General features: G+C 43.0%; 1 protein-coding gene across 2 annotated transcripts in view; it reads right to left on the minus strand.

Annotated features, from left to right (window-relative positions):
• The window catches only part of LOC123760985 (alkaline phosphatase), a 167,323-nt gene that overhangs the window by 27,323 nt on the left and 112,983 nt on the right, over positions 1–27,017 (minus strand). For both annotated transcript variants that reach the window (XM_045746793.2, XM_069339478.1), the window contains exons 7-9: positions 19,909–20,107; positions 5,834–5,967; positions 4,384–4,582 (exon numbers count right to left, since the gene is read on the minus strand). In XM_045746793.2, the coding sequence (XP_045602749.1) occupies positions 4,384–4,582; positions 5,834–5,967; positions 19,909–20,107 (532 nt within the window). The remainder of the gene's footprint in view (positions 1–4,383; positions 4,583–5,833; positions 5,968–19,908; positions 20,108–27,017) is intronic.

Below are 27,017 nucleotides of genomic sequence, written 5' to 3' on the forward strand. Positions count from 1 at the left end.
TGGCCTAACAAAAGTCATGAACAATTTCTTTAGTATATCGCCATCCATGTATTTAAATGCAATTCTGAAGTTAGAAAGCATAGCATAGGCTCCTTGCACAATATTCTTTATGTGGTCCTCAGGTGATAGTTTTCTATCTAAAACCACCCCTAGATCTCTTTCTTTATCAGAATTCTTTAAAGATTTCTCACATAATATATAGGTTGTGTGGGGTCTATGTTTGTGTAATACAGTGTGTTACTGTGTAAATAGTGTGTGAAACTGTACATATTGTAATTTTAGTGAATTTTTAACAAGTAATATTGTGACAATAAACATTTATTGTGGACACATTACTGACACATGTATCACAGTTCCATGGAACATTATGAGCATTTTACGGTATACATATTTTAAAGGACACAAATATGCATCATATACAATAAAAAAAAATAAAACTGCATTAGAAATACATAGAACAAATAATTGAAAATATATTTGTGGCAACACCCAGTGCTTGAATGGACCGCACCCGTGTCTGGGCATGTCATGCACGGGGAACCAGCCCCTGATGATGTCACAGCACACCTTGTCCACTTCTCCACAGCCAAAGTAAGTGGAATTTGGTATTTATTTTTACATAGACATGTTCAGGGAAGGGAATTTATAATTTTACGAAGAAAAAATAATTTTTGGGAACACTTTATTACATTCACACAGGGGGAATTTCACAATAAACTTGACACAGCACGGTGGTTAAACTAACGAAACAAAGCTGCCGGAGAAATATAAGAAAATTCCCTTTTGTAAACAGAGTGGTAGACGGTTGGAACAAGTTAGGTGAGATGGTGGTGAAGACCAAAATTGTCAGTAATTTCAAAGCGTTATATGTCAGAGTGCTGAGGAAGATGGGACACCATAAGCGTAGCTCTCATCTTGTAACTACACTTACGTAATTACACCTAGGTAATTACAAGGCATAGTAACTGGAATCAAAACAGGAGCCAAAAGCACATGACCTGCCAGTATCACATCAGCCAAGAACTGCCGGTTAGATCACCAGCATGAGGGGTCTGGGGGTCCCCCTTCCCCCTCCAGGGGTGGGGGTGCGCAGACAGAGGCACGGCAACGTGATGATGTCGTGCTCATTTGCTAATTTTCGTTTGGGGAGTTCTGTCCACTCGGTTGGCTTTCAGAAGCAATATCTTCAGCAGAATAGGGGTTTGTTTTGAGGCACCTGTCTTTCTGGGTGCCAGACCCGGTCGATGACAGACATAGAATGCTCCCAACCACACAGGGGTTTCTATAAGCCATTGCTCCTCGTCATTCCCCTCCTCGTGCCTCTCTGAGATGGGCCAGGTTCTGGCTTGTGGTCCCCAGTAGGCAAGAACTCCATGCACTTTGATAACAGAAAGCTAATAGTTATATATCAGCTTGGATAGCTCCAGGGAGCTGATGGGGCTCCCTCCCAGAAAAGCAGTCAAACAATAAAATTCTTCACAAAGAATTCGAGTGGCCACGGTCATCACTATGTGGGATAGACTTGTAAACAAACTGAGAGTGCCTCGCCCCATCGAGGCGATTCACTCGCCCAACACCACTCACTCGCTTGACCCATATGCGTATGAACTGACGTCGTCTTCCAAGTAAACCGTTGTACACCAATCCAGATTTTGCAATGAATTTGACATCGTCAACCAAAAAATTCTTACTCTAGGGCAGTCGTCAACTGAGGTTCCACTGTATATACAAATAAAATGGAAACATGAATAAAACATGCAGGTCTTAAAGACTGAACTGCGCAATGCGCCTGCAGGCGCTCAACGGGGGGATTCGCAACGAGCCTCTGGGTATTTTTATTTTTCATTCATTCAAAACTGCCGTGCGGTGATGCGGGTACAAAATGGATGCCTGGGTGCCCCAGTGATCGTCCGCCATCTTGAAAAAATCCTAGCATACCCCGCGGCCTTGGGAAGCCTCAGTTTCAAAGCAGCAACCATGTCTGATGCATCGCCTATGAGCTCCCGCTCCATGGCCACCCGCAATCATGGAAAATGACTCTCTGAGGAGGAGATACGTGACATTTTGTATGATGACGGTGCTATGGATGATGACTTAGACTATGATCCAGAGAAAGACCTTACACCGAGGTCTGATATGAGTGAGGGAGAGACTGAGATGGATGATGTCGTGAGCGTGTACGGTACACGCGCCTCGCCCGGCCTGCCTTGCTGCTCTGGGTCAACACCGTTATCATCACCACCACTATGTATGTCCCCTGATGCAAGTTTATTCAGTGATAGTACTTGCAATGTATCTTTCTTGGGCTTCAGTGACATAGGCTCTGATACAAGTTGTGTGGACAACCCAAGTACGAGCAGCGAGGGTTTTGCTGCCTTAGCAACATGTCGCAGCAGGTGGCAGCATTCTCGGAGCATGAGGACAATGACGACAGTGGTCCCTCTACATCAGGTGTTCATGGTAGGCTTACGATACGTAGATCAGCCTCATCTCCTACCATACCCTCACACAGCTCCAGTACCAGACGACTTAGCCGTGTTTTTGGTGCTCGTAGTGGTGTTGGCCGTGGTGTTGGCACCAAAACCAAACCCCCAGGTGTATTTGTGTGGGAGGATTATGTCACATTTGTTCCACAAATACCAACGTTTGATGCTACAGATGTTGATGTTACACCATTATTCCCCTATACAGGTGAGGATATGGCAGAAATAGACTATTTCCTGGCGTATTTCATGACCCATCGAGTGACTGAGACAAACTGATATGCTCACAGCCTCATAGATGCCGGCATTCTACCTGCTTCATTGCCTCACGCGATGGAAAGACACCACAATTGACCAAATGTATGTGTTTCTCACACTGAGCATGATGATGAAGCACTCCGAGAAACATGTCATCCAGGATTATTGGAGCAAAGACACCCTTGTTCCATCGCCTGTGTTCAACCGGTATATGTCACGTAATAGGTTCCTGTTGATTCTCAGGTGCATGCATTTTGAGAATAATGCAAATGAGGACTGACACGACAGACTGTGGAGGGTACGGAAGGTGTTCAGTGACATGAGAGGCAAGTTCCATGATTATTTTGTACCTGCACAGAATGTGGTAATCGATGAATCGCTTGTACTGTTCAAGGGGCGACTAGCATTCAAGCAGTACATCCCATCAAAGCGCCACCGTTTTGGACTCAAGTTTTTCATGCTGTGTGATTGTGAGACTGGTATTGTCATGGACATGATTCTGTATTCTGGTACAGATGTCGACATACCAGCTCAAGATGAACACGGGTTCTCTGGCAGTGTTGTAAAAATCCTGATGGAACCATTGCTGAACAAGGATCATATACTGTTCACCGACAACTATTACACCAGCCCTTTGTTGACCAGATACCTCCTTGTCCACAACACCGGTGTATGTGGCACTGTGAAGGCCCACAGGAAGGAAATGCCGGTGTTTGGCATAGGTATAGCAGTGGGTGATTGCCAGCTGCGCAAGTGTGACAATAAACGTGCCTGTATTGTATACAAGAACACAACCCGAAGAGAACAAAAGCAAAGATGCATCAGCACCTGGTGTGTGGAGTGCATGGTTCCACTATGCCCCATTGGCTGTTTCGCAGCATATTACACACTCGCGGAGTTCTGAGTGTGTTTATGGTGTGTGTATATAGTGTGTGATACTGTACAGTGTGTAGATTGTAAATATACATAAATTAGCATGATACATTGGAAATATGTGCAGGATATGTGTACACATGTGTGATGTATGTAACACAGTGTCTTCGAACAGTATGGATGTTCTACTGCCATAATATAGTGTAAGTGTTCATTATACATAGGATTGGCATGAAAAAAACAAAAAATGTATTTGGAACTGTGCACAAAAAATGAACAAAAATATATTCGGGCAACTTGCGCATCTTGAGCCGGGCGCCCTACTGGCCCCGGGAGTATACGCCATGGGGGCGACTGAGGAATGATGATGTCACGCATGAACTTATGGACCCCATAGCAGCCAAAGTAAGTACAATTTTGAGTTTTTGTTAACATATCCATACTCAGGGAAGGGTTTTCGACACTCAAAAAAAAAAAAAAATCCAGAGATTTTACGTTCTGCATACAGGGAGGGGGGGGGGGGGAGGGTGCCATATTTGGAAGGCAAGTAGCACAGTGGTTAAAGAAATATCTTATGGCTGTACAGACACATTTACCAATAAATTTCAAGATGTTTACTAAAATCCGTGTTTCTCCTCTAAATATACTGTACTATACAGTATACTAAAAATATTACCTACATTGATGCTCAGACTGATGCAGCAATTACCATCTAAAATCTTGAAAGTGAAGTAATCATTGACTTGGAAAAAAAAGTTGTCAATCTTACCAAGGATGTTGTTGCCCCTCTCTGGATAACCATTAATGGTCATGACATGAGAGTGGTCCGCTGTGACCACAATCAACGTTTCCTCCAGGTTCACCATTTCCATAGCTGCATTTAATGCTTCCTCCATGGCTAGCAACTCTTCTAGAGCTCGTAGTGGTTGACCATAGTGAAGGCCATGGTCAATCCTCCCTCCTTCAACCTGTTAAATCACAGCATTATAGTAAGACATATGCTGTCTGGTAGCAAGGCTGCTTTTGTAGAATGTCTGTAACAGGCAAAATTAGTCAAGATTTTTCTATTATAGGTTACTTGCAAGTAACAGCTCTATACAGCAATATACAGCTCTAGTTGGAAGCCATTTGATGAGGACCTCAGAAGAGTAAGATCAATCCCTATTAACAACAGATACACAAATGGATTTGTAGAAGAGATTATTATTCCACCTGGAGACAGTCATCAAGGCAAATGTGGGACCTTCGACAAGTCACCAGCTTCCTGTCCTTGTTGAGGCCACTAGTGTTAGTGGCCTTTGGGTAAATCAGCTAGGTGAAATCAGGTAATGAAAGCAACCCACCATGCTGCCATTTCTACAGGAACTATGTCTATGTCTACATCTACATAGTAGATCTACAGTCTATGCCTCACAAGACTGAGGAAAAAGTTGTCCTAAAAGACAGTTAACAAATGTGACCCCTGCCAATTATGAATAAGTAATACAAATGACTATTTACTACAAAATTAGGAAGACTGCTTATGAAAGAGATGAAAGTTGTCTATACTTTTTAGATGCCCACTTGAGGACTGTCAGCCCCAACACACAATATGTGCCAAAGATAGCATATCACCCAAGGTACTTGATAATGCAGACAATATGACTATTAAATATCATAACAAGGCATAATTTCTTTACATAACCAGACCATCACCAGAGATATTCAGCCCAACAACACTAAAATAATAGGCAGATGCAATAGAAGATGAGACATGGAAAAAACACTATGTCAAGAACTCTTCTCCAATTATAAATGGCTAGCTTATTTCTAGGTATGTGTCACTATTTACAAGACCAAGGTAAAGCTGCCAGTTTACACAACAGTTACCACCCAACCATCTAATGAGAATGCACAATAAGATTACCCAGGCCCCACAACAAGGTAATCACCTCATTTTTCATCCACTACATGGAATTATGTAGTAAAATATATTGTTGTGTTTGTCCATTTATATTCACTTATCTTCTGCCTCTGAAGATGCCAAACTGTACCGTAGCAAAACATGACAGTCCCACTAAAAGTGGTACCATAAATGAAATTTGGAGAACTCATTTTTCAACTTGCTTCCAGGGTGAAGAACATAGGAAATAGAGAAGATTCATGCTAGAATCATTGATCTAACCTCCTCAGTGATATTCAACAGTCAAGTAAAACAGAAGACATATTTTTACTCTTACCAGAAGGAAAAAGCCATCATCATCCCTGAGGAGTCGCCTGAGTGCCACCTGTACCATCTCCTTCAGGGATGGAGTGCCATCCAGGCTGGTGTTCCTGTCAACCTCGTATGGTACATGCAGGTCACCAAACAATCCTGCAAAAAGATTCTTCTGAAACTTTTTCATACTGTTTGGCAAACTTGCCGACAGATTTTCATCATTAAATAATATGTGAGTGTGAGAAATATGATATTCTGTTAGTACTGTAGTTATAGTTCTCACGCATATATTTGTGTATCAGTTGTTAAGGTGACATGTGTAGAGATTTGGGATTATACCTGACTTATGAGACATTCACACGGAGGTGAGGTAAGGTTAAACAAAACTCACCTCGAGTAGTTTCGAAGGTTGAAAGGTAATCCCTTGTTACCAGATTCAATTCCGTCCATTCAACGGAAAATTGGGGATTCCGCCTCTCCCTTGGTGGAATTATTCTAACAATATAAAGTGCTAGAATTGTGGGGGTATGGGCCATGTCAGAGTAAAGTGTCCAAGCCAGATAATTCCTGGAGGAGATAAGGCTCCCATACAAGACGACAGGCCTACTTTTGAAGTAGAGGTTAATGGGAAAAGGTTGGTTGGTTTTCTAGACACCAGAAGTCAGGCAACCTTAATTAAAGCAGAATCATTTCGAACCATCAGTCAGGTAATTACCTAAGTGTAATTACCTAAGTGTAGTTACAGGATGAGAGCTACGCTCGTGGTGTCCCATCTACCCAGCACTCTTTGTCATGTAATGCTTTGAAGCTACTGACGGTCTTGGCCTCCTCCACCTTCTCACTTAACTTGTTCCAACCGTCTACCACTCTGTCTGCGAAAGTGAATTTTCTTATATTTCTTCAGCATCTTTGTTTAGTTAGTTTAAATCTATGACCTCTTGTTCTTGACGTTCCAGGTCGAAGGAAATCTTCCCTATCGATTTTATCAATTCCTGCTACTATATTGTACGTTGTGATCATATCACCTCTTTTTCTTCTGTCTTCTAGTTTTGGCATATTTAATGCCTCCAACCTCTCCTTGTAGCGCTTGCCCTTCAGTTCTGGGAGCCACTTAGTAGCATGTCTTTACACCTTTTCCAGTTTGTTGATGTGCTTCTTAAGATATGGGCAACACACAACCACTGCATATTCTAGCTTTGGCCAACAAAAGTCATGAACAATTTCTTTAGTATTTTGCCATCCATGTATTTAACCCTCAAACCGTGCATATCATATATAAATGATATCAGTGACAAAACCGAAACCGCGCACATCATTTATATATGATTTCATGTCTAGCGCTATAATTTAAACGCCTCGCCTGGGATAGGGGCAGCTATAGTACAGCCACGACCGATAGTTGCCAGATGCCACCTAGAAAAAAATCCAGGCCAACATTCTTGGGTGTTACAGCGTCAGTATTGAGCAAGCCACCAAGGCTGGCGCACGCAGCACGAGCTCACAGCACCGCTGTTCTGCTTGTGACCACAGCATCGCCTACAAATAGCATAATATAAATGATACTGCTATTATTTAGCAGTGATAGTATTACTGAAGCCCCCTGAGTGTGATAAAACTGACCAGGATTCTGATAATAGCAGGATTGTGGTGATATTTAGCGCTGTGCTCCATGGAGGGAGGAGTAAGGCTGTGGGAGGGAGGGTTGTGGCGTCGTTTTCTGACTGTGTGCATTTATTGACTGCACTCACCATACCAGCTTAGTGATTCGCCATGGTGAACACAAATGTAGATACTTATATATAACGTGTGTATAGTGTGAGATAACAGCGAGAGGAGTAGGTTGGGAGCCGCCATTTTGGTGAGGGAGGAGCGTCGTCTGCACGACTTGGCATGTTGTTTACTGATGGCCACTATGATCTTTGGGCACCATACCAGCTTATTTGTTCAGGTATGGTGAATAAAACAGGTAGATACTTATATATAATGTGTGTATATAGCGTAATAACACCACAAACATTATTGTTGGAGGACAAATATTAGTGCGTCTGGCCTTGAGGGCGGCCGCCGATCAGCTGACTGTGTGAGTAGCTACGTCTTTGTGTCTTTACTCACCATACAAGCTTAGATGTACAGTTATGGTGAACAAAACATGTAAATACGTATATATAACGTCTGTGTATAGTGAATAAATACAGAAAGAGTATTATGGGAGGTGAATGAGGGTGAGTGAGGTGGTGTTGAGGGAGGGAGTGGCAGTGAGTGGCTAGCTGGTGTTTGGCGATCACTCCTTGTTGCTTTTTGACTCACAAGACCAACTTAGTAGTTCGTTATGGTGTACAAAACATGCAAATACTTATATATAACCTGTGTATATAGTGTAACAACAGCCAAACTATTTGTTTATTGTTTTATGAACATAAAAATTGAATCACTAATATGCACACCATAATTTTGAGTACAGCAATGGTTCACACATTTTATAATATAAATATACCACAATTCACTGTATGGAATAATATTACTGCCAAAAAACTAAGAAAAAATCAGTCAGAGACATTGAAATAATTAGGTAATAATATATTTGTGGCAACTGCCGTCTGACAGCTCGGGCGGAGTAGACCTCGTCTGGCGAAGGCTCTGCCAACTCCCCTTTTTTGCCACACTTCCCTACCCTATTGCTGCTAAAATATGCCACCTACAATTTTTTTGTTATTTTTTCCGTGATCAGGGAACAAAAATGAACACTTCTATAAGACGAAAGAATTTTTTGGATTTTTTTTTTGTTGCGCCTGTGGGTGTGAATTCCATTTGGGCCCCCTAGCGGTTTGAGGGTTAAAACCAATTCTGCGCCTTAATTTGTGAAATAAACGTCTTACTGTGGTCAATGGCCTAAAGATTGATATTGTGGGACAATGCACCTTGAATTTTGAAGTAGAAAAGGATAAAATCCAACCCCATGGTTGTACAGTGCTATCCTTTCCTGGAGATATACTTATGGGTATGGACTTTTTTATTAGATTTACATATAGCTTGTCAGCAGTAAAGAGCGCAAGACATTGTAGGTTACAGTTGGGTACCGTATCTTATCCTGTAAAATTGACAGACCACCCTCCTGTTATTGCATCCATTCAGAGAAAGGCCAAATATAATACAAATCTCCCTAAGCTATTGTTTGAGTCTCTTCAAGACCCAGACAAGAAAACTTGTTCACTCCATGCCATGCACAAGCAGACATGCCCACCGCGGTCCATTACATTAAATGGACCGCAGTGGGCAATTAATTAAATTCATTAAGGTGGCTATGGGGATGAAAATTCAACAAGGAAACACTCTTCAAGTGTCGGGCTGATTAGATAAATTGCTTATACCTCACCATCTAACATTTGTTCATGAAAAAGGTGCACTTCTTCCAGTGATCAATCTTTCTCTCAAAACCTATCACTTCAGAGTGGGTGACAAACTGTCTCAGGGGGTGATCATTGAAGGAGGGGAAATAATACAGTCTGATACACCTAAGACAGCAACCATCGCAGCACAGTGTAGCACACTTAACATTAACTCTTAAATTGTGCATCGCATCATATGATGCTTTGACCGACTTGCAGTAAATTGCGCATCGCATCATGTGATGCTTTGGAGTACTACGCAAGATTTAAACGGCCCGCGGATACATGGGGGTTCACCACACCTTCATCAGGGCTCTTGTAAACAGACGCCATTTTTTTAAAAAATCATGGGCCAAATTCCCGGGTATTAGGGGCCTCAGTATTGAGTGAGCTACCAAGCCTGACGCACGCAGCATGAGCTCACAGCACTGCTGTTCAGCTTGTGACCACAGAATCGCCTAAAAATGCCATAATATACTTGTTCATGCTATTATGTAGCGATGATATTATTACAAAAGACCCCTGACTGTGATAAAACTGACCAGGGTTCTGATAATAGCAGGATTGTGGTGATATTTAGCGCTGTGCGCCATGGAGGGAGGAGTAATGCTGTGGGAGGGAGGGTGGTGGCAATGTCTTCTGACTGTGTGTGGCCACCTTTTATTGATTGCACTCACCATACCAGCTTAGTGATTCTCTATGGTGAACACAAATATAGATACTCATATATAACGTGTGTATAGAGGGTATAAACAGCAAGAAGAGTAGGTTGGGAACCGCCATTTTGGTGAGGGCGGTGGCGTCATGTGCACGATTTATCATGTTGTTTACTGGTTACCACGATGGTCTTTGGGTACCATACCAGTTTACTTGTACAAGTATGGTTAATAAAACAGGTAGATATTTATATATAATGTGTGTATATAGTGTAATAACACCACAAACAGTATTGTTGGAGGAGAAATATTAGTGCGACTGGCTTTGAGGGCGGCAGCCAGCTGACTGTGTGAGGTCCTACGTCTTTGTGCCTTTACTCACCATACAAGCTTAGATGTACAGTTATAGTGAACAAAACATGTAAATACTTATATATAACATCTGTATATAAAAGCAAAAACAGTATGGTGGGTGGAGAATGGTGGCAAGTCAGATGAGGTGAGGGAGGGAGGGAGTGGCAGCCAGTGGCGGGCTGCCACTGGCTGCCACTGCCACTCAGCATACCAACTTAGTGGTTCGTTATGGTGAACACGAATGTAGATACTTATATATAACATCTATATATTGTGAATAAAAGCAAAAACAGTATTGTGGGAGGAGAATGTAGGTGAGTCAGGTGACTTGAGGGAGGGGGTGAGTGGCTGGCTGGTATACGGCGGTCACTCCTCGTTACTTTTTGACTCATAATAGCAACTTAGTGGTTCGTTATGGTGAACAAAACATGCAGATACTTATATATAACCTGTGTATATAGTGTAATAACCGACAAAGTATTTGTTCACTGTTTGATGAACATAATTGAATCAACAATATGCACACCATATTTTTGAGTACAGCGATGATTCACTTATTTTATTATATAAATATATCACGCTACACACTATTGAATAATATTATAGCAAAAAAAAAAAAACTACGAAAAATCAATCAGAGACATTGAAATAATTAGGTAATTATCTTTTTGTGGCAACTCCGGCCTGACAGCTGGCAAGCAACAGACAGTCTGGGACGCACGCTGAGTCAGCGCCTGTTTTTTGCCAGACTTCCCCGCCCAATAGCGGGCAATATATGCCACTTACGATTTTTTTTATTATTTTTCCCATGATCAGTAAACACAAATTAACACTTTCGCGCTTTAGATTAGAGATAACTCGTCGCCGTTTTTTCTTACGATTCCGCATAACAGCCTACTTTTCTCGTCCATCGAAAAAATATTTCTATAAATTCCATTTTTTAACAGAAATGGATGGGGATACTTTTGTTTTGTAGAGAATTTATTTGCGAATTTTTTGGTACCAGAATGAATATTATATCACATAAACTTCTATGAGTAAAAAAAAAAATACACAAAGTATGTTTGGGGGTGTGGCGAGCGTGTGGCAGTGGGTTCCCTTTAGCCGTTGATATATCCAACACGTGGGAAATATTTGTATGTGTTATGTATATGTCTGTGTAGGGAATTTTACTGTGATCACTGTCATACAAATTATAAAATGTTTCAACAAGTATAAACATGACAAACATCAAACGAACGAAAACAATGCGTTCGTTTCTGCCGCGAACGCATACTGAGCGACGTGGTTCTATATTTGGCGCTTCTCTTACACATGCTTTGTACAAATGTTATACAGTTCATCTTATAGAAAATTTTATTGCGAACACATTGGTATAAAAAAGAAATACGTACTTAGAAAAGTAGGGTCAGGAAACGTATAAACTTTCCAAGCATGATTTCCCCCCTGTGTTTTCGCCAGTGCGCTCGCGACTAACTACTCTCCACTTCACACACTCTTGCGGGTGGGCAATTACCTATATTAAACATTCATATGCATATGTCCGTGTAGAGAATTTTATTGCGATTCCAATGATACCAAAATTAGCGATGTAGGACAACTGTAGGCTTCGCAACCATTAAGAGAGTGGAAACATTTTGTTGCTGTTTGGCGCTCTCGGCGAGTGATCTGCATAGTTTTTTATTTGGTGTTGATACTCCTTATGCTTGGGTGGCATTTTATAGGTATGCTCTTATAGACAATTTCATTGCGAACACAGTGATACCAAATTTAAATACGTGCGCCTTCAATTATTGTCAGGACAGTCAAAAGAGTGTACACTTTTTCGGTCTTACCGCGTAGGCGCGCGAAGTGTCGAAAGCATCTGGGGTATTGTTTTTTTTTTGAGCGCCGAGAGCGCGAAAGTGTTAACAGGTTAGAAAGAAAAAAGTTTTTTTTTTTTTTTTTTTTTTTTTTTGGTATGCGCCTGTGGGTGTCAAATGGTATATAGCCATGCGCCATTTAAGGGTTAAGGAGATAGGTAAACCATTTCAGAGTGATACCGAGTCCCCATTAGTTTTCCCAGAAAAGGACAATCTCGATAAGTTAATTGCAGCCCTTGATTTACAGCACATATCACCAGCTGAGAGGAAACAAATTTGAGAGGTACTGAGGAAGTTCCCAAAATTGTTTGCTACAACAGACAATGAGATAGGACTAGTTTACAAGATGGTCGACAGGTGAGGACGTTGTTCCACTGCGTTTCGCCTGCACCCTTGCCAGAGTAACACCTCTGCAACATATTGCATTCTACACATCTCCCCCTATGTTGGGTACTGAGATGGAGAATCGGTTAACAGAAGAACTGGCTTCTCCCCACGGCAATATTCGCATGGACACAGACTCAGAAAGCAGCCAGCCAGTAGTGGAGAGTGATTTTCAAGAAGTTCTAACCAGGCAACAGAAGAAACGGAGAAGACAGGATGTGGGGCGTAGTGTTGACAGTGACAGTGGTTATCTTGAGATGATTTCGGGGCTTTTAGTGTCCCCGCGGCCTGGTCCTCGACCAGGCCTCCACCCCCAGGAAGCAGCCCGTGACAGCGGACTAACACCCAGGTACCTATTTTACTGCTAGGTAACAGGGGCATAGGGTGAAAGAAACTCTGCCCATTGTTTCTTGCCTGGGATCAAACCCAGGACCACAAGTCCCGCGTGCTGTCCGCTCGGCCGACTGGCTCCCAGTGTACCTAATGGAAACGACAAGAGAATGAGGAACAACGCTGAGACTGATCAAACCAGTATCAACGAATGGTCAGAACGATGTCAGGAAGGTGAGGGTCAGCGGAGGTGGAGGCTTCTCTTCCATGCCTCATGCACACTGGCCTACCATCACAAGCTGCTGTGGACAGTCAAACTTGGAAGAGAGCACCGCAAGTTCGAGCCCCTGCTGAAGGAAGGTGTGAACAGACCTTACTTAATGGTAGGTTCTATGGAGGCAGTTGTGTTTCTTACCCAGCAAGGATATGAAGGAAGCAGAACCCAAGTCCAAATCGTACGCAGAGGGGGGGGAAAAGAAAACCCCACTCCTTGCAACAGTAAGCCCCGCTCAGAAGGACGGAAAATCCAGGCGGGGTCCAATGGAGCCCAAGGCCCCCAAGTCAGCTCCTCCCCAACCCCAGGAGCCTCCACACCAGGCTCCGGGGCTGAGCCGTCCTCCAAAGCCCCGGCCTCACAAGAAAAAGCCGGGGCAGCCGAAAGCTCCGGAAGAGAAGGGGCCCACTGGTCAGACCCTGGAGCATCGCCAGGAGGAGCAGACTCGAATGCCTCCGTAGCCCCCCCGGACGGGGCAACCCCCGAAACTGCCCGAGTCTCAGAAACCGCTAAACCCCACCCCGACCCCGAAGCCCTTAGACGCTTAGGGGCCGGAAGCAGGGGGGGAGGGACCAAATGAACCACGAAAGGGGAAGAACAAGGGGGCGCGGACGGAACCAAGGCCGAAGCGACCAACACCCCCAAGTCCGGGTCCCTATACACAAAGCGGGGCAGCCACGGGGCGTCCGGGGAAGCAAGAACCCGCGCGCGTTGCAACAACCTAAACCTATCATGCAACGCACGAGCTGCCTGCACCCGAAGTAACTCATCAGTCGCTACTTACTGATGCGTTCCCCAGTTCCTCGGCTGATGGGATCGTGCATGATCGTGTGGCTCCAGCTCCAATCTTGTTTTCAGTGCTGTGACTTGTTTTCAGTGCTGCTCTTACGGTGGTCGTGTGAGCTGGGAGTAGTATTCTTAGGTACTCGGGCTGCATGTGCTTAGGGTCTCCTTCCCTGAGTGCCCTGTAAGTACCGCCCTTGGGGCTTGGGGTTGCCTTCCACAAGTCACCTTGGGTCTACCTCTGTTGGCTTTTCGCTGCTTGGCGTTTGGCCGCCCTGAGTGTTGGGGGTTTTCCTCCCTTGTTTACCTTGGGGCAAGTGGTAGTTATTGCACTGGTGGGGCGCAGGGTGGGGCTGGTGGGGCGCAGAAGTAAGTAACTTCGTTACTTACGCTACGAAGTAACCCACAGTCTCCGTGGTGTAGTGGTAAGACACTCGCCTGGCGTTCCGCGAGCGCTATGTCATGGGTTCGTATCCGGGCCGGGGAGGATTTACTGGGCGCAATTCCTTAACTGTAGCCTCTGTTTAACGCAACAGTAAAATGTGTACTTGGATGGAAAAAACGATTCTTCGCGGCAGGGGATCGTATTCCAGGGACCATAGAATTAAGGACTTGCCCGAAACGCTACGCGTACTAGTGGCTGTACAAGAATGTAACAACTCTTGTATATATCTCAAAAAAAAAAAAAAAAAAAAAAAAAAAAAAAAAATCAGCAGACTGGGTGAATTGAGTCACAAACAAGCAACACAGCTCGCAGGACTCGGGGTCGAATGTGTCACCGACCCAACAGGCAGCATGACGGAGGCAAAAACAATGAGAGTCACCCTTAGACAAGGGGACAGAGCAACCCTCAAACTCGCACACAGCGAGAGGGGACGCAAGGGTCTCCTCCATCAGACCCAAGAGCCCCCGCGGGGTTTTCCAGGGCCCCTAGACTGGGTCTGCTAAGGGTTAGCCCAGGCAGGGCACTGCTAACCGGCGCCCCAAACTACCAAGCAAACTGCTAAAAGCTGAACCCACGGGACGTGTCCACTTGTGAAGGCGAAGCAGGGGGTGCCACCACACAAACGACCCTAATATAAAGGGAGGGAAAAACAAGGCAGACCCCCCACCAGGCAAACACAAAAAGAAAAAGAAAAAACCACCCAAGTGGACAACGTACCCAGAGGGAACAGAGCCGGCCGCCGTTAGAGGTGAAAACTAGCTACGCAGTACCCTGCGCCCCACCAGTGCAATAACTACCACTTGCCCCAAGGTAAACAAGGGAGGAAAACCCCCAACACTCAGGGCGGCCAAACGCCAAGCAGCGAAAAGCCAACAGAGGTAGACCCAAGGTGACTTGTGGAAGGCAACCCCAAGCCCCAAGGGCGGTACTTACAGGGCACTCAGGGAAGGAGACCCTAAGCACATGCAGCCCGAGTACCTAAGAATACTACTCCCAGCTCACACGACCACCGTAAGAGCAGCACTGAAAACAAGTCACAGCACTGAAAACAAGATTGGAGCTGGAGCCACACGATCATGCACGATCCCATCAGCCGAGGAACTGGGGTGTGGATCGCCGGCTCGGGGGTCTGGGGCTCCCCCTTCCCCCTCCCAGGGAGGGGGGAAGCTGCGCAGACATGCGGCGCGGCTCGTGTGACGTCATGCTAGTTTGATTGTTTTTCTTTTGGGGGAGTTCTGTCCACTCGTTTGTCAATTTTGTTGTTAACCAGAATAGGGGTTTGTTTTGGGGCGCTTACCTTTCTGGGTGCATGTCCCGGTCGATGGCAGATATGGAATGCTCCAAATCACATGTGCATTCTATGGGCCATTGCTCTCCGTGCCTCTCTGAGGGGGCCAGGTTCTGGCTTGTGGTCCCCGGTAGGCCTAGAACTCCACCCACATCGACGGATGGAAAATAGTTAGGATATCCATATCAGCCATGGATAGCTCCAGGGAGCCGCAGGGGCTCCCCCCCAGAAAAGGCTTTCGACAGAGTTCCCCATAAGAGGTTGTTCTGGAAACTGGAACATATTGGAGGGGTGACAGGGACTACTAACATGGATGAAAAATTTCCTGACAGAAAAATGAGGGCTATAATCAGAGGCAAGGTATCGGATTGGAGGAATGTCACGAGTGGAGTACCACAGGGTTCAGTTCTTGCACCGGTAATGTTCATTGTCTTCATAAATGATCTACCAGATGGAATTCAGAATTACATGAACATGTTTGCTGATGATGCTAAGATAATAGGGAAGATAAGAAACCTAGATGATTGTCATGCCCTTCAAGAAGACCTTGACAAAATAAGTATATGGAGCAATACTTGACAAATGGAATTTAATGTGAATAAATGCCATGTTATGGAATGTGAAATTGGAGAACATAGACCCCACACAACCTATAAATTATGTGAGAAATCTTTAAAGAATTCTGACAAAGAAAGGGATCTAGGGGTGGTTCCAGATAGAAAACTGTCACCTGAGGACCACATTAAGAACATTGTGCGAGGAGCCTATGCTACACTTTCTAACCTCAGAATTGTTTTTAAATACATGGATGGCGAAATACTAAAGAAATTGTTCACGACTTTTATTAGACCAAAGCTGGAATATGCAGCGGTTGTATGGTGCCCATATCTTAAGAAGCTGATCAACAAACTGGAAAAGGTGCAACGACATGCCACTAAGTGGCTCCCAGAACTGAAGGACAAGAGCTACGAGGAGAGGTTAGAGGCATTAAATATGCAAAAACTAGAAGATAGAAGAAAAAGAGGCGATATAATCACTACATTCAAAATAATAACAGGAATCGATAAAATTGATAGGGAAGAATTCCTGAGACCCGGAACTTCAAGAACAAGAGGTCATAGATTTAAACTAACGAAACAAAGCTGCCGGAGAAATATACGAAAATTCACTTTTGTAAACAGAGTGGTAGACGGTTGGAACAAGTTAAGTGAGAAGGTGGTGGAGGCCAAAACCGTCAGTAATTTCAAAGCATTATATGACAAAGAGTGCTGGGAAGATGGGACACCACGAGCGTAGCTCTCATCCTGTAACTACACTTAGGTAATTACACTTAGGTAATTACGAGAATAAAGGCACGGTTAATAACTCCAGTGTTAACTGTTACATATTTTGAGAAAGAGTTGGAAGTGCACACTGATGCAAGTGGCATTGCCCATAAGTGGCTGCTTAATTCAGCATGACTCGGAGAATTACCCACACCCAGAAACGTATTTCAGTGGAAAGGTGAAGGGCCCTTAGGTACGGTATTCAGCCACAGACAAGGAGGCACTAGTCGTAATTGAGTGTGTTAGATACTTTGAACCCTACTTGTTGCAACACCATTTTGTGATATATACTAATCATAGAGCTCTGACCCACATTTAAAAAAAAAAAACAAAGTGCCCTCGAATGTCATGATGGAGTCATGAGCTGTCAGCACATTCATTCCAAATAATTTACAAGCCTGGGCCATCACATGTTGTCCCTGATGCCTTGAGTAGAACCATAGCACTTATTAACCCCTCAACACTGCACACTTCAAAATATGGCACCCCCCCCCCCAGTGAGCAGGAAATAAATTCTTTGGAATTTTTTGGGGGGGTTTTGAAAGTGTTGAAAACCCTTCCCTGAGTATGGATATGTTAACAAAAAGTTGAAATTCTACTTACTTTGGCTGCTATGGGGTCCGTAAGTTTGCATGTGACGTCATCAATTCCTGGTCGCCCGTGGCGCATGCCCCCAGGGCCACTAGCGCGCCTAGCTCAAGATGCGCCAGTTGCCATGAATATATTTTTGTTCAATTTTTGCGCACAGTTACAAATACATTTTATTTGTTTTTTCGTGCCCATCCTATGTATAATGAACACATACACTATATTATGGCAATAGAATATCCATACTGTCCAAAGACACTGTGTTACGTGCATGACACATGTGTACACGTATGTTGCACATATTTCCCATGCATTATGCTAATTTATGTATATATACAATCTATTTACACACTATCACATACTATATACATTCACCATCAACACACTCAGAACTCCGCGAGTGTCAGCTGCCACACCCAGCCAGTCTCCCTCACTCCTCCAACATCTTACTTGCCAACATTGCTCCATCTACCATATTGTTATTGTTTTTATTACACTATTTACACATGTTATGTATACCTATCTACATGTTTTATTCACCAGAACTGTGCAAGTAAGCCAGTATTGTGTCCAAACTTTACAGTAGCCACCATACACTGTATGAGAAATCACACAGCAGCCAGCAGACGACTCTACGATTACGTCACCTCCCTCACCAAAATAGCTCCTCCCAACATACTCCTGTTGCTGTTATAACACTATATACACATACATTGTATATACCTATGTACAAATGTGTTCACCATAGCAAACCACTAAGATATTATGATGAGCAAAACAAGAGTGGCTTAGGTAATTACACTTAGGTAATTACAGTGAGGCTACCTTGATTCTCTCCATCCCTCCCTCACCACAATTCCTCCTCACACAATACTACGAACATATGTACATGGGTATATACACACACATTGTATATATCTATGTACATATGTGTTCACCATAGCTAACCACTAAGCTAGTATGATGAGCAAAACAAAGGTGGCTGCCACACACACAGTGAGGCTACCTCAATTCTCTCCCTCCCTCACCACAATTCCTCCTCCCACAATACTACGCACAGTGCTAATTATCACCACAATCCTGCTGTTATCACAATACTGGTCACTAAATCCTGTAAATGAATAACTGACCACAAGTTTATTTTGTAAAGGAACCTAGGAAGTCGTTTGAAGATTCCTAGATGGACGAAGTATTGCTGTGGTGGCTAGCTCTGTGAACATCATGACCAGCATTGAATCACTGATATTTGAACATTGTACAGTCATTATCACACTCAGGCTCTTCTGTAAAATTATCATGGGTAAATAATACAAGATATGTCTCCGTGGTGTAGTGGTAAGACACTCGCCTGGCGTTCCGCGAGCGCTAAGTCATGGGTTCGTATCCTGGCCGGGGAGGATTTACTGGGTGCAATTCCTTAACTGTAGCCTCTGTTTAACGCAACAGTAAAATGTGTACTTGGATGAAAAAAACGATTCTTCGCGGCAGGGAATCGTATTCCAGGGACCATAGGATTAAGGACTTGCCCGAAACGCTATGCGTACTAGTGGCTGTACAAGAATGTAACAACTCTTGTATATATCTCAAAAAAAAAAAAAATATATATATATATATATATATATATATATATATATATATATATATATATATATATATATATATATATATATATATATATATATATCAAAATATATATATAATAAAGTGAGGGACTAAGAAGTTTTTTTCAAAATGGGGAATTGTTACTGGAGGGAGGGAGGAAATTATCAGGAAAAAAATGCTAAGCCATTAAGACTATATAGCACTTGAAAGGGGTTAAAGGATTGTTACTGGAGGCTGAGAAAGCAATTGTGAGCCCCTTGTATGTTCAAAACATAATTTAAATTTTAAGCAATTTCCAACTACTTCATTTGTTGGGATGTGCAGTCGGAGCATATTTAGGTACTCCATCATATGATGTAATTACCTAAGTGTAGTTACAGGATGAGAGCTACGCTCGTGGTGTCCCGTCTCCCCAGCACTCTTTGTCATATAATGCTTTGAAATTACTGACGGTTTTGACCTCCACCACCTTCTCACCTAACTTGTTCCAACCGTCTACCACTCTGTTTATGATGAGCAACCAATGGGTTAAGATTTAAGATTCTCAGATTTAAGCTAACTAAACAAAGCTGCTGAATAAATACAAGAAAACTAACTATTGCAAACAAGTGGAACAAGTGAAAAGGTGGTGGAGGCCAAAACTGTCAGAAGTTTCAAAGCGTTATATGATAGAGTGCTGGGAAGATGGGACACCACAAACACAGCTCTCATTCTGTAACTACACTTAGGTAATGATCTAGGTAATTACTCAAACAACCAGCAACAGCATCTATACCGATGTCAACAACAGTACCAAAACATTTGCGGTGATATGACTTACCCATAATATATTCAGTATTCTCTGTGTCAAGTGATTGTAGCTCTCTGGTGGTTGTGACATAAGCGTTGGTCTCCCCCTGGGAAGTCTTGACTTTCTTCCACTCATCAACCAGGTTCCTGCCATCAGTTCGCACACACTTCTTCTCTGCATTGTCTTCCAGTGGTGCCCCCAATTCCTGTCGACCTCCACCTATGATAACCTGGAAACATTGCAGCAACTCAGAATTTTTCATCCATATAATAAAGAATGAACCAGTCACACCTATGACTATCCTATAATAATAACACCTATGACTGCCCTGTAACATATCATACCTATCACTGCCATGTAACATATCACACCTATCACTGCCCTTTAACATATCACACCTATTACTGCCCTGTAATATATCACACCTATTACTGCCCTGTAACATAACACACCTATCACTGCCCTATAATATATTGCACCTGGAGATAGCTTAGGTTTACCAAGTTGAGTGGGTTTGAATCCTCCTCATGGCTCCTACTGGTTCTCATTGATATATCACATTAATAAGATTTCATTGTGCATTTGACAAGAAACATTTGGAGGTGAACTTCTTGACCACAAGCCAAAGAGCATGGGGGGGCAATGTGTGAAATGGTTTGAGCTCCGGTTGGGAGTCATCAAGACTCCTAGTGGATTTAGCCGAATCCCAGGTTGCACTGCTTTTGACCGTGTTATGGTGTAGTGGTCTAGGATGCTAGCTTGGGAGTACCAAATGAGCAGGTTCAGATTCTCCATGGCTCCTAGCCATTTTTTATAACATTTATGCCCCATAACACATTACACATTCGACTGATATGCAACCTTTCCTGATATTCTTAAAAAGGAAAAGTAATACCAGCCAATAAAAGTGGTGATCTTATTGAAGTCAACAAATTCAGACCAATATGAATCCTGCTCACCTTGTCTAAAATATCTGAAAGGTAATCTACAAACAGCTTTACTCCTATCTGCCAAAACATAATATATTTAGCCCTTGCCAATATGGCTTCAGATACCCTAAAAGTACCACTGATGCTCTAATTAGTATGATAAACTTGTTACATATGGCGCTTGACAAAAATGAGTACTCTGTTGGTTTATTTGTTGTTCTTCATAAGGCATTTGGTGCAGTTATCTTCATAAGGCATTTGGTGCAGTTAACCACAATAACCTCCTTAAACTGCAACACTACAGAGTCAGAAGTCACTCACTCTAATACCTGCAATCTTACCTCAGTGACAGGTTCCAATATGTCTCTGTGAACGATGCAACTTTTCCTACCCTACCAGTTAACATTGGTGTTCCACAGAACAGTATATGTGGTCCTCTCCTCTTTCTCATTTACATCAATGATTATCCAAATGCCTCTCAACATTTCAAGCCAGTTCTATTTGCTGATGACACAACTTTCATTTTCTCCGGTCCTAACCTTTTTATTCTGAATGATAGTGAACACTTAATGTAAAAAGGTCCAGCTTTGGCTAACTGCTAAGCAATTCACCCTTAACAATGGTAAAACCTTCTAAAATTTGTATAATAATTAATCCACTGATCAAATTAACCTAAGAATTAACAATATCCAAATTAGTAACAGTAGATGGTAAATTCTTTGGTGTACTCATGGATAGCAAGTTGAATTTCTAGTGCCATACACTAAGTATAGCAAAAACATTCTAAGATAGTTGACCCTTCTTTCTAAAATCAAATATTTTGTACTTCTTTCTGCCCTTTATTACTCTCTCTTCTATCCTTATCTAACCTATGGTATCTGTTCTTGGGGTTCCACTTCCCAAAATTAACTTGACCCATAATTACTCAACACTAATCAACAATTTGAACAATAACAAGCTCAAGCCCCAGGGAGCACTTTGGCTTTTTATTTAAATATTTAAATATGTTAGATATTAAGACATTACACATCCTCTCAAGTGTACTCATATATATAAAACACGGAATAGCAACTCTAATCCCGATCTTAAATGCTTCCTAGAGGACTGTATCAGGACCTATGAGCATCTCACTAGAAACAAATATCTGTTTGATATTCCAAGAGTGCAACTTAACCAAAGCAAAAAAGCTCTGCAAATCAAGGGACCCAAAATATGGAGTGACCTCCCAAATACATTAACGACTGTTGTTCTCTCAACAATTTTAAAAGAGAAACTAAGTACTACCTAATAAACTATGTAACTTACCTTAATTCCTAAATGTTAACCTGCCTTGACCTTTTTGAACATTAATTATTGAACCTGTAATACTACTGTGTAAAAAAAAAAAGCATTGAATGTAATGAAATACCAATTTCTGGGTGAGGCCTGCAGGCTCTCTTAAGCTATCATAGTTCAGAGGTATGCCACTAGGCTAGTCCCAGAACTAAGAGGCATGAGTTACAAGGAAAGGCTGAGGGAACTGCACCTCACGTCACTGAAAGACAGAAAAGCCCGGGGAGACATGATCACCACATACAAAATTCTCAGAAATTGACAGGGTAGACAAGGATGGATTATTTAACATGGGTGGTACATGCACAAGGGGATACAGGTGGAAGCTGAGTACCCAGATGAGCCACAGAGACATTAGAAGGAATTTTTTCAGTGTCAGGATAGTTAGTAAATGGAATGCACTAGGAAGTAATGTGGTGCAGAATGACTCCATACACAGTTTCAAATGTAGATATGATGGAGCGTGAAAAGATCAGAAACCTGTACATACACCAGTAGACTGACGATTCAGAGGCGGGGCCAAACATCCAAAGCTCAACCCCCCGCAAGCACAACTAGGTGAGTACAACTAGGTGAGTACACAGTGCCATACTACGAGGAGCTATCAGTTGCAGAGTTCTATTGGCTTACTGACAACCAAGAGCCAGAATCTGGTTCCATCAGTGAGGTGCTGGGAGTGATGGCTTATGAACACTTTAAATGTAAAGTTAATGATAACTACCATAATTGATAATTAATAATAATTACAAGAATGTAAAACTTCAAGTCTCTGTACTCTCATAAACCCAATGTACATTCTTGTATATAAATAAATATATAAATAAATAAATAAATAAATAAACAAAGGAAGCACCCAGAAAGTTAGGCAAACCAAAATAGACTACTGCATGGTTAAAAATGAGACTGCAACCCCAAAATTGCCAAAAGTACTTCCCCAACAGTGAAAACAAACCACCAAAATTTCATAAAACTAGCTCATGTTAGTTTGCTCAACCTTACCCCTCGTTTGGGGAGAGCAGGGAGGCATAATGGGTGAACCGGTAAACCCCACTCTCAGTTCTATGATGATGAAATACAATGATGCCCTGGGGTAGAAAGGGTGTCAGGGAGCCTCCAGGACTTACCCAAAAATTGGCTTTTCATTACATTCAAAGCTGGTTTTCTTGGGGAAGCCCTGTCGGGTCCCTGAGACTATCTGCCCATGGAGAAGGACAAAAAAGGGGGGCACACCAGGGAGGAGGCATCACTGTAGGAATCAACTCATAAGATACCCAGTGGCCAAGATTCTGGGCAATCTCCAAAACTTTCTGCTCCCAAATATCGGCTCAAGATATATTAGCGAACACTATCAATAGAGTGGCAGACTTTCGGACATCATGAGCATGAGGGTAGACCAAAGGCTGGCTAGCCTGAAGTACTCTGCAGATGACCTAAGAATTACGACCCCTACAACATGGAACCAGGGAAACCAGACCAACCCATAACAAATCCACTAAAGCAGAACTGGAACCACGATAGTAGCAGCATAAAGCCACCATCGGACAAAGCTCATGATGCACCCCTGGCCGAACCAACAAAGCATACATAACGAAAGGACCCTCTCTGGAAGCCTGCTGACTTCCCCTTTGCCAGAAAAGGAGGAGCTGGGTGCAACTGAACAAAATACCTATCAGGGCTGAAGAAACAAAACCCCTAGTACTATGGAAGAGCATGAAGCTCACCAACCTGACAAACAGAAGCCAAAGGAAGTAAAATACCGTCTTCAGAAACAATCCTGGACCAAAAGAGCCACCGTAAAATAAGCAGAAGAGAGAGAAAAGAAAGATCCCGGTACAGAGACCAGGCAGGCTTAGGCAGCACGTGAGCAGGCGACAAGTGAAACAAAGCATGAGAAGTTTGCAAAATGGGTCTGAAGGAAGGTCAACCCTAAACACAAGACAAAGAGGCTCTGCTAATGCCTCACAATAAGTATTTGGCATGAGAAGAAACCAAGATAGACCATTGGTCAAGATGTTAAGACACTCCCTGGATGTGAATGGCACAGAGATCAAACCCCAAGTACTCAGCAGACGAGCTACCCAAGCCGACCAGCCCCAAAGAACCATGGACCAAGCCATCTCTACATGAATAAGGAACCACAGGGAGCAGTCCAAAAGGAGATGGATCACTGATCCCAGAGGAATCTGAACTCACAGCCCCCTCCACTATCTGGTGGAGGGGGAAGGACCGGCTCACTGATAAACCGAACACACTTGACCCAGTTAACCAGATGTTTCTTAAATTCTGGATGGATGTACATCATCATATATATTTTTGGTTGCAGATTTTGTTTATTAATATTATTAGGATAATAAAAAGTTATAAAATACTTGTTTCATGAATGTTTTATTGTATTAGATGGAGATTCTCTAGGCTGTCTCTGGCTGGCTGGCAATCTACTGAGCCATTTCCCAGAAGGGTCTTGGGGGGAGGGTGGGGAGGCAGGAGATGAGGGTGTGGGAGGAGAGCAGGAGTGAGGGAGTGGGGAAGAGGTTCAGCGAGGGGTGAGGGAGGGGATGAATGAGGTAGGCGGCCTGCTTGCCATGTGAGGACCCCCTGATGCCAAAACAAACCCAATACCAACCTTCGGTAATATCGACCACCAGATCGGTATATGAGGCTCTAGATACCGGTCTCCCAAACCAGTCGTTTTTACCGGCAGATCGGTAAAAAAGATGCTGTTAAATTGAGTGGATACTGTATTAAAATTGAATTTACTTAAAAACCCCTCTTGCTTGATCAACGTTTTAGGCCTATTCTGAGTATTGATGGTCGTTTGCACTTCAATGAGCTTGTGATCTGAGTATGTGGTATCTGATATCGTAATGTCCCTGATAATGTCTTCATTGTTCAAAAAGACCAAATCTAGAATATTTTCATTTCTCGTTGGCTCTGATATCTGCTGGTTGAGTGAAAATGTGTCACAGAATCTAAGTAGTTCTTTAATCTGTGGTTGGTTAGGTCCCGATAGATTTCCTGGTATAATATTATTGCTTGCTCTTCTCCTTCTGAGACTAGGCAAGTTGAAGTCACCTAGGAAGATAATATCAGGTATCGGGTTCTCCAAATTATCAAGGCTATTCTCTAGTTTGTTTATTTGTTCTGTGAATTCCTCAGCTGTTACATCTGGCAGTTTGTATATTAGAATAATCACTAAGTTTATTTTCTCTATTTTTAATCCCAGTATCTCTACCACCTCATTTGTAACGTTAAGGAGCTCCGAGCATACAAGGTCTTCCCTAATATATAGACCCACTCCTCCATGTGACCTAATTATCCTATCACACCTGTATAGGTTATATCCTGGAATCCAGATCTCACTGTCCAAGAATTCCCCTGCATGGGTTTCTGTGAAAGCTCCAAATACTGCATTTGACTCCGTGAAGAGGCCATTTATGAACCTGTACTTTGTTGTTTGTTCTTGTTTTTAGTCCTTGTATGTTGGCAAAGATGAATGAGGTTACTCTATTAGGGGCAGTTGGACTGGGAGACTTTTTTGGCAAGCCCATTATGCTTGGACATATTGAGTTTGTTCTGACCAGTGCTGATTGTTGTAGGGCAGTTGCCTGTCATAGATGTAGTTCCCTTTTGGTGTGTAATTGTATCTGTAAGTCTGGTATGTAAGTGGGTCTGGCATCCAGTTCTGTACACTCTCCATGCTCCTCCTTTTGAATTCTCTTTCGGTTTGGTATAAAAATTTATCAAGTTTCCTCCAAATTCATTATCCTGCTTGCCACTCTTTATGTAGCGTTCTGTGCCTTTCACATGAAAGTATGGGCAGCTGAAGTCATAACATTTTCTGTCCTCGAGTGAGGTTTGGCACATGTCGGAATGGAAAAACCTACATGTTGATCCAAATCGACACTGACCTTTCCAAAGCATATTTAGACCTTTTTTGGGTAAACTAGTCAGAAACTAGATAAACTAGAGTCAGAAACTAGCCATTGCTCTATAAGCCATTGCTCCTCGCACCTCTCTGAGGGGGCCAGGTTCTGGCTCATGGTCCTCGATAGGCAAGAACTCCATGCACATTGACTGATGCCAGAAAGTTATACATATCCATTCATCCTGGATAGCTCTGGAAAGTAAATGGGGCTCCCCCCAGAAAAACAACCCTGGCCACCAGAAACCAACAGAGTCAAGGGAGCAACAAGGGGGAGGGGGGGGGGGTTTACCCACACAATCACCCTAAGCAAAGTCTAATAAGATGAAACAGAAGAACCCCCCAAGCACAAAAGGGCAAAATGACAAATAAACAAATGAGCCAAAAAAAAAACAAGACGAAACCGTGGAGAACGAACTACCAGGGAGAAACACTGATGTACCGTGTATTGCAATACATAACTGGACACAAATCACAGTACACCCTCCAGCCAAAAACACTCCCAGCTCAAAGAAAGACCGACAGTCAAAAACCACTGATTTACCTAAAGGGCCAGGGCAACCCAATGCGAGGAAACCCTCCCTGAAGGGAGTGCGTTCCGAACACCCCAGAGAAGATGGCCTTGCATGACCTTGCAAGGGTAGAACTTAAACAGTGGACAGGGAAGAAAACCCTGACCACATGGAGCTCCAAGCATACTAAGCTCCTGGCTCACAAATGCAAATGCAAATGCATATAAAAATAGCCTTAAGGCAGGGTTGCCAGAACTGGATAATCAAAAGTATCTACATGTAACTGCTGGTATTACAATTGGACTCCTTATAGCTCAAGTGGGCTACAGATACTCCAAGTGGGATACAGATAGCCCAAGTGGGCTACAGATAGCTCAATGAGGCAATCCTGCCTCAAAAGGCAAAGCACCACTGAGCTGATTGGAGCCAGATTGACTAGGACAT

Source organism: Procambarus clarkii, chromosome 41, assembly GCF_040958095.1.
Source record: "Procambarus clarkii isolate CNS0578487 chromosome 41, FALCON_Pclarkii_2.0, whole genome shotgun sequence".
Lineage (NCBI taxonomy): Eukaryota > Metazoa > Arthropoda > Malacostraca > Decapoda > Cambaridae > Procambarus > Procambarus clarkii.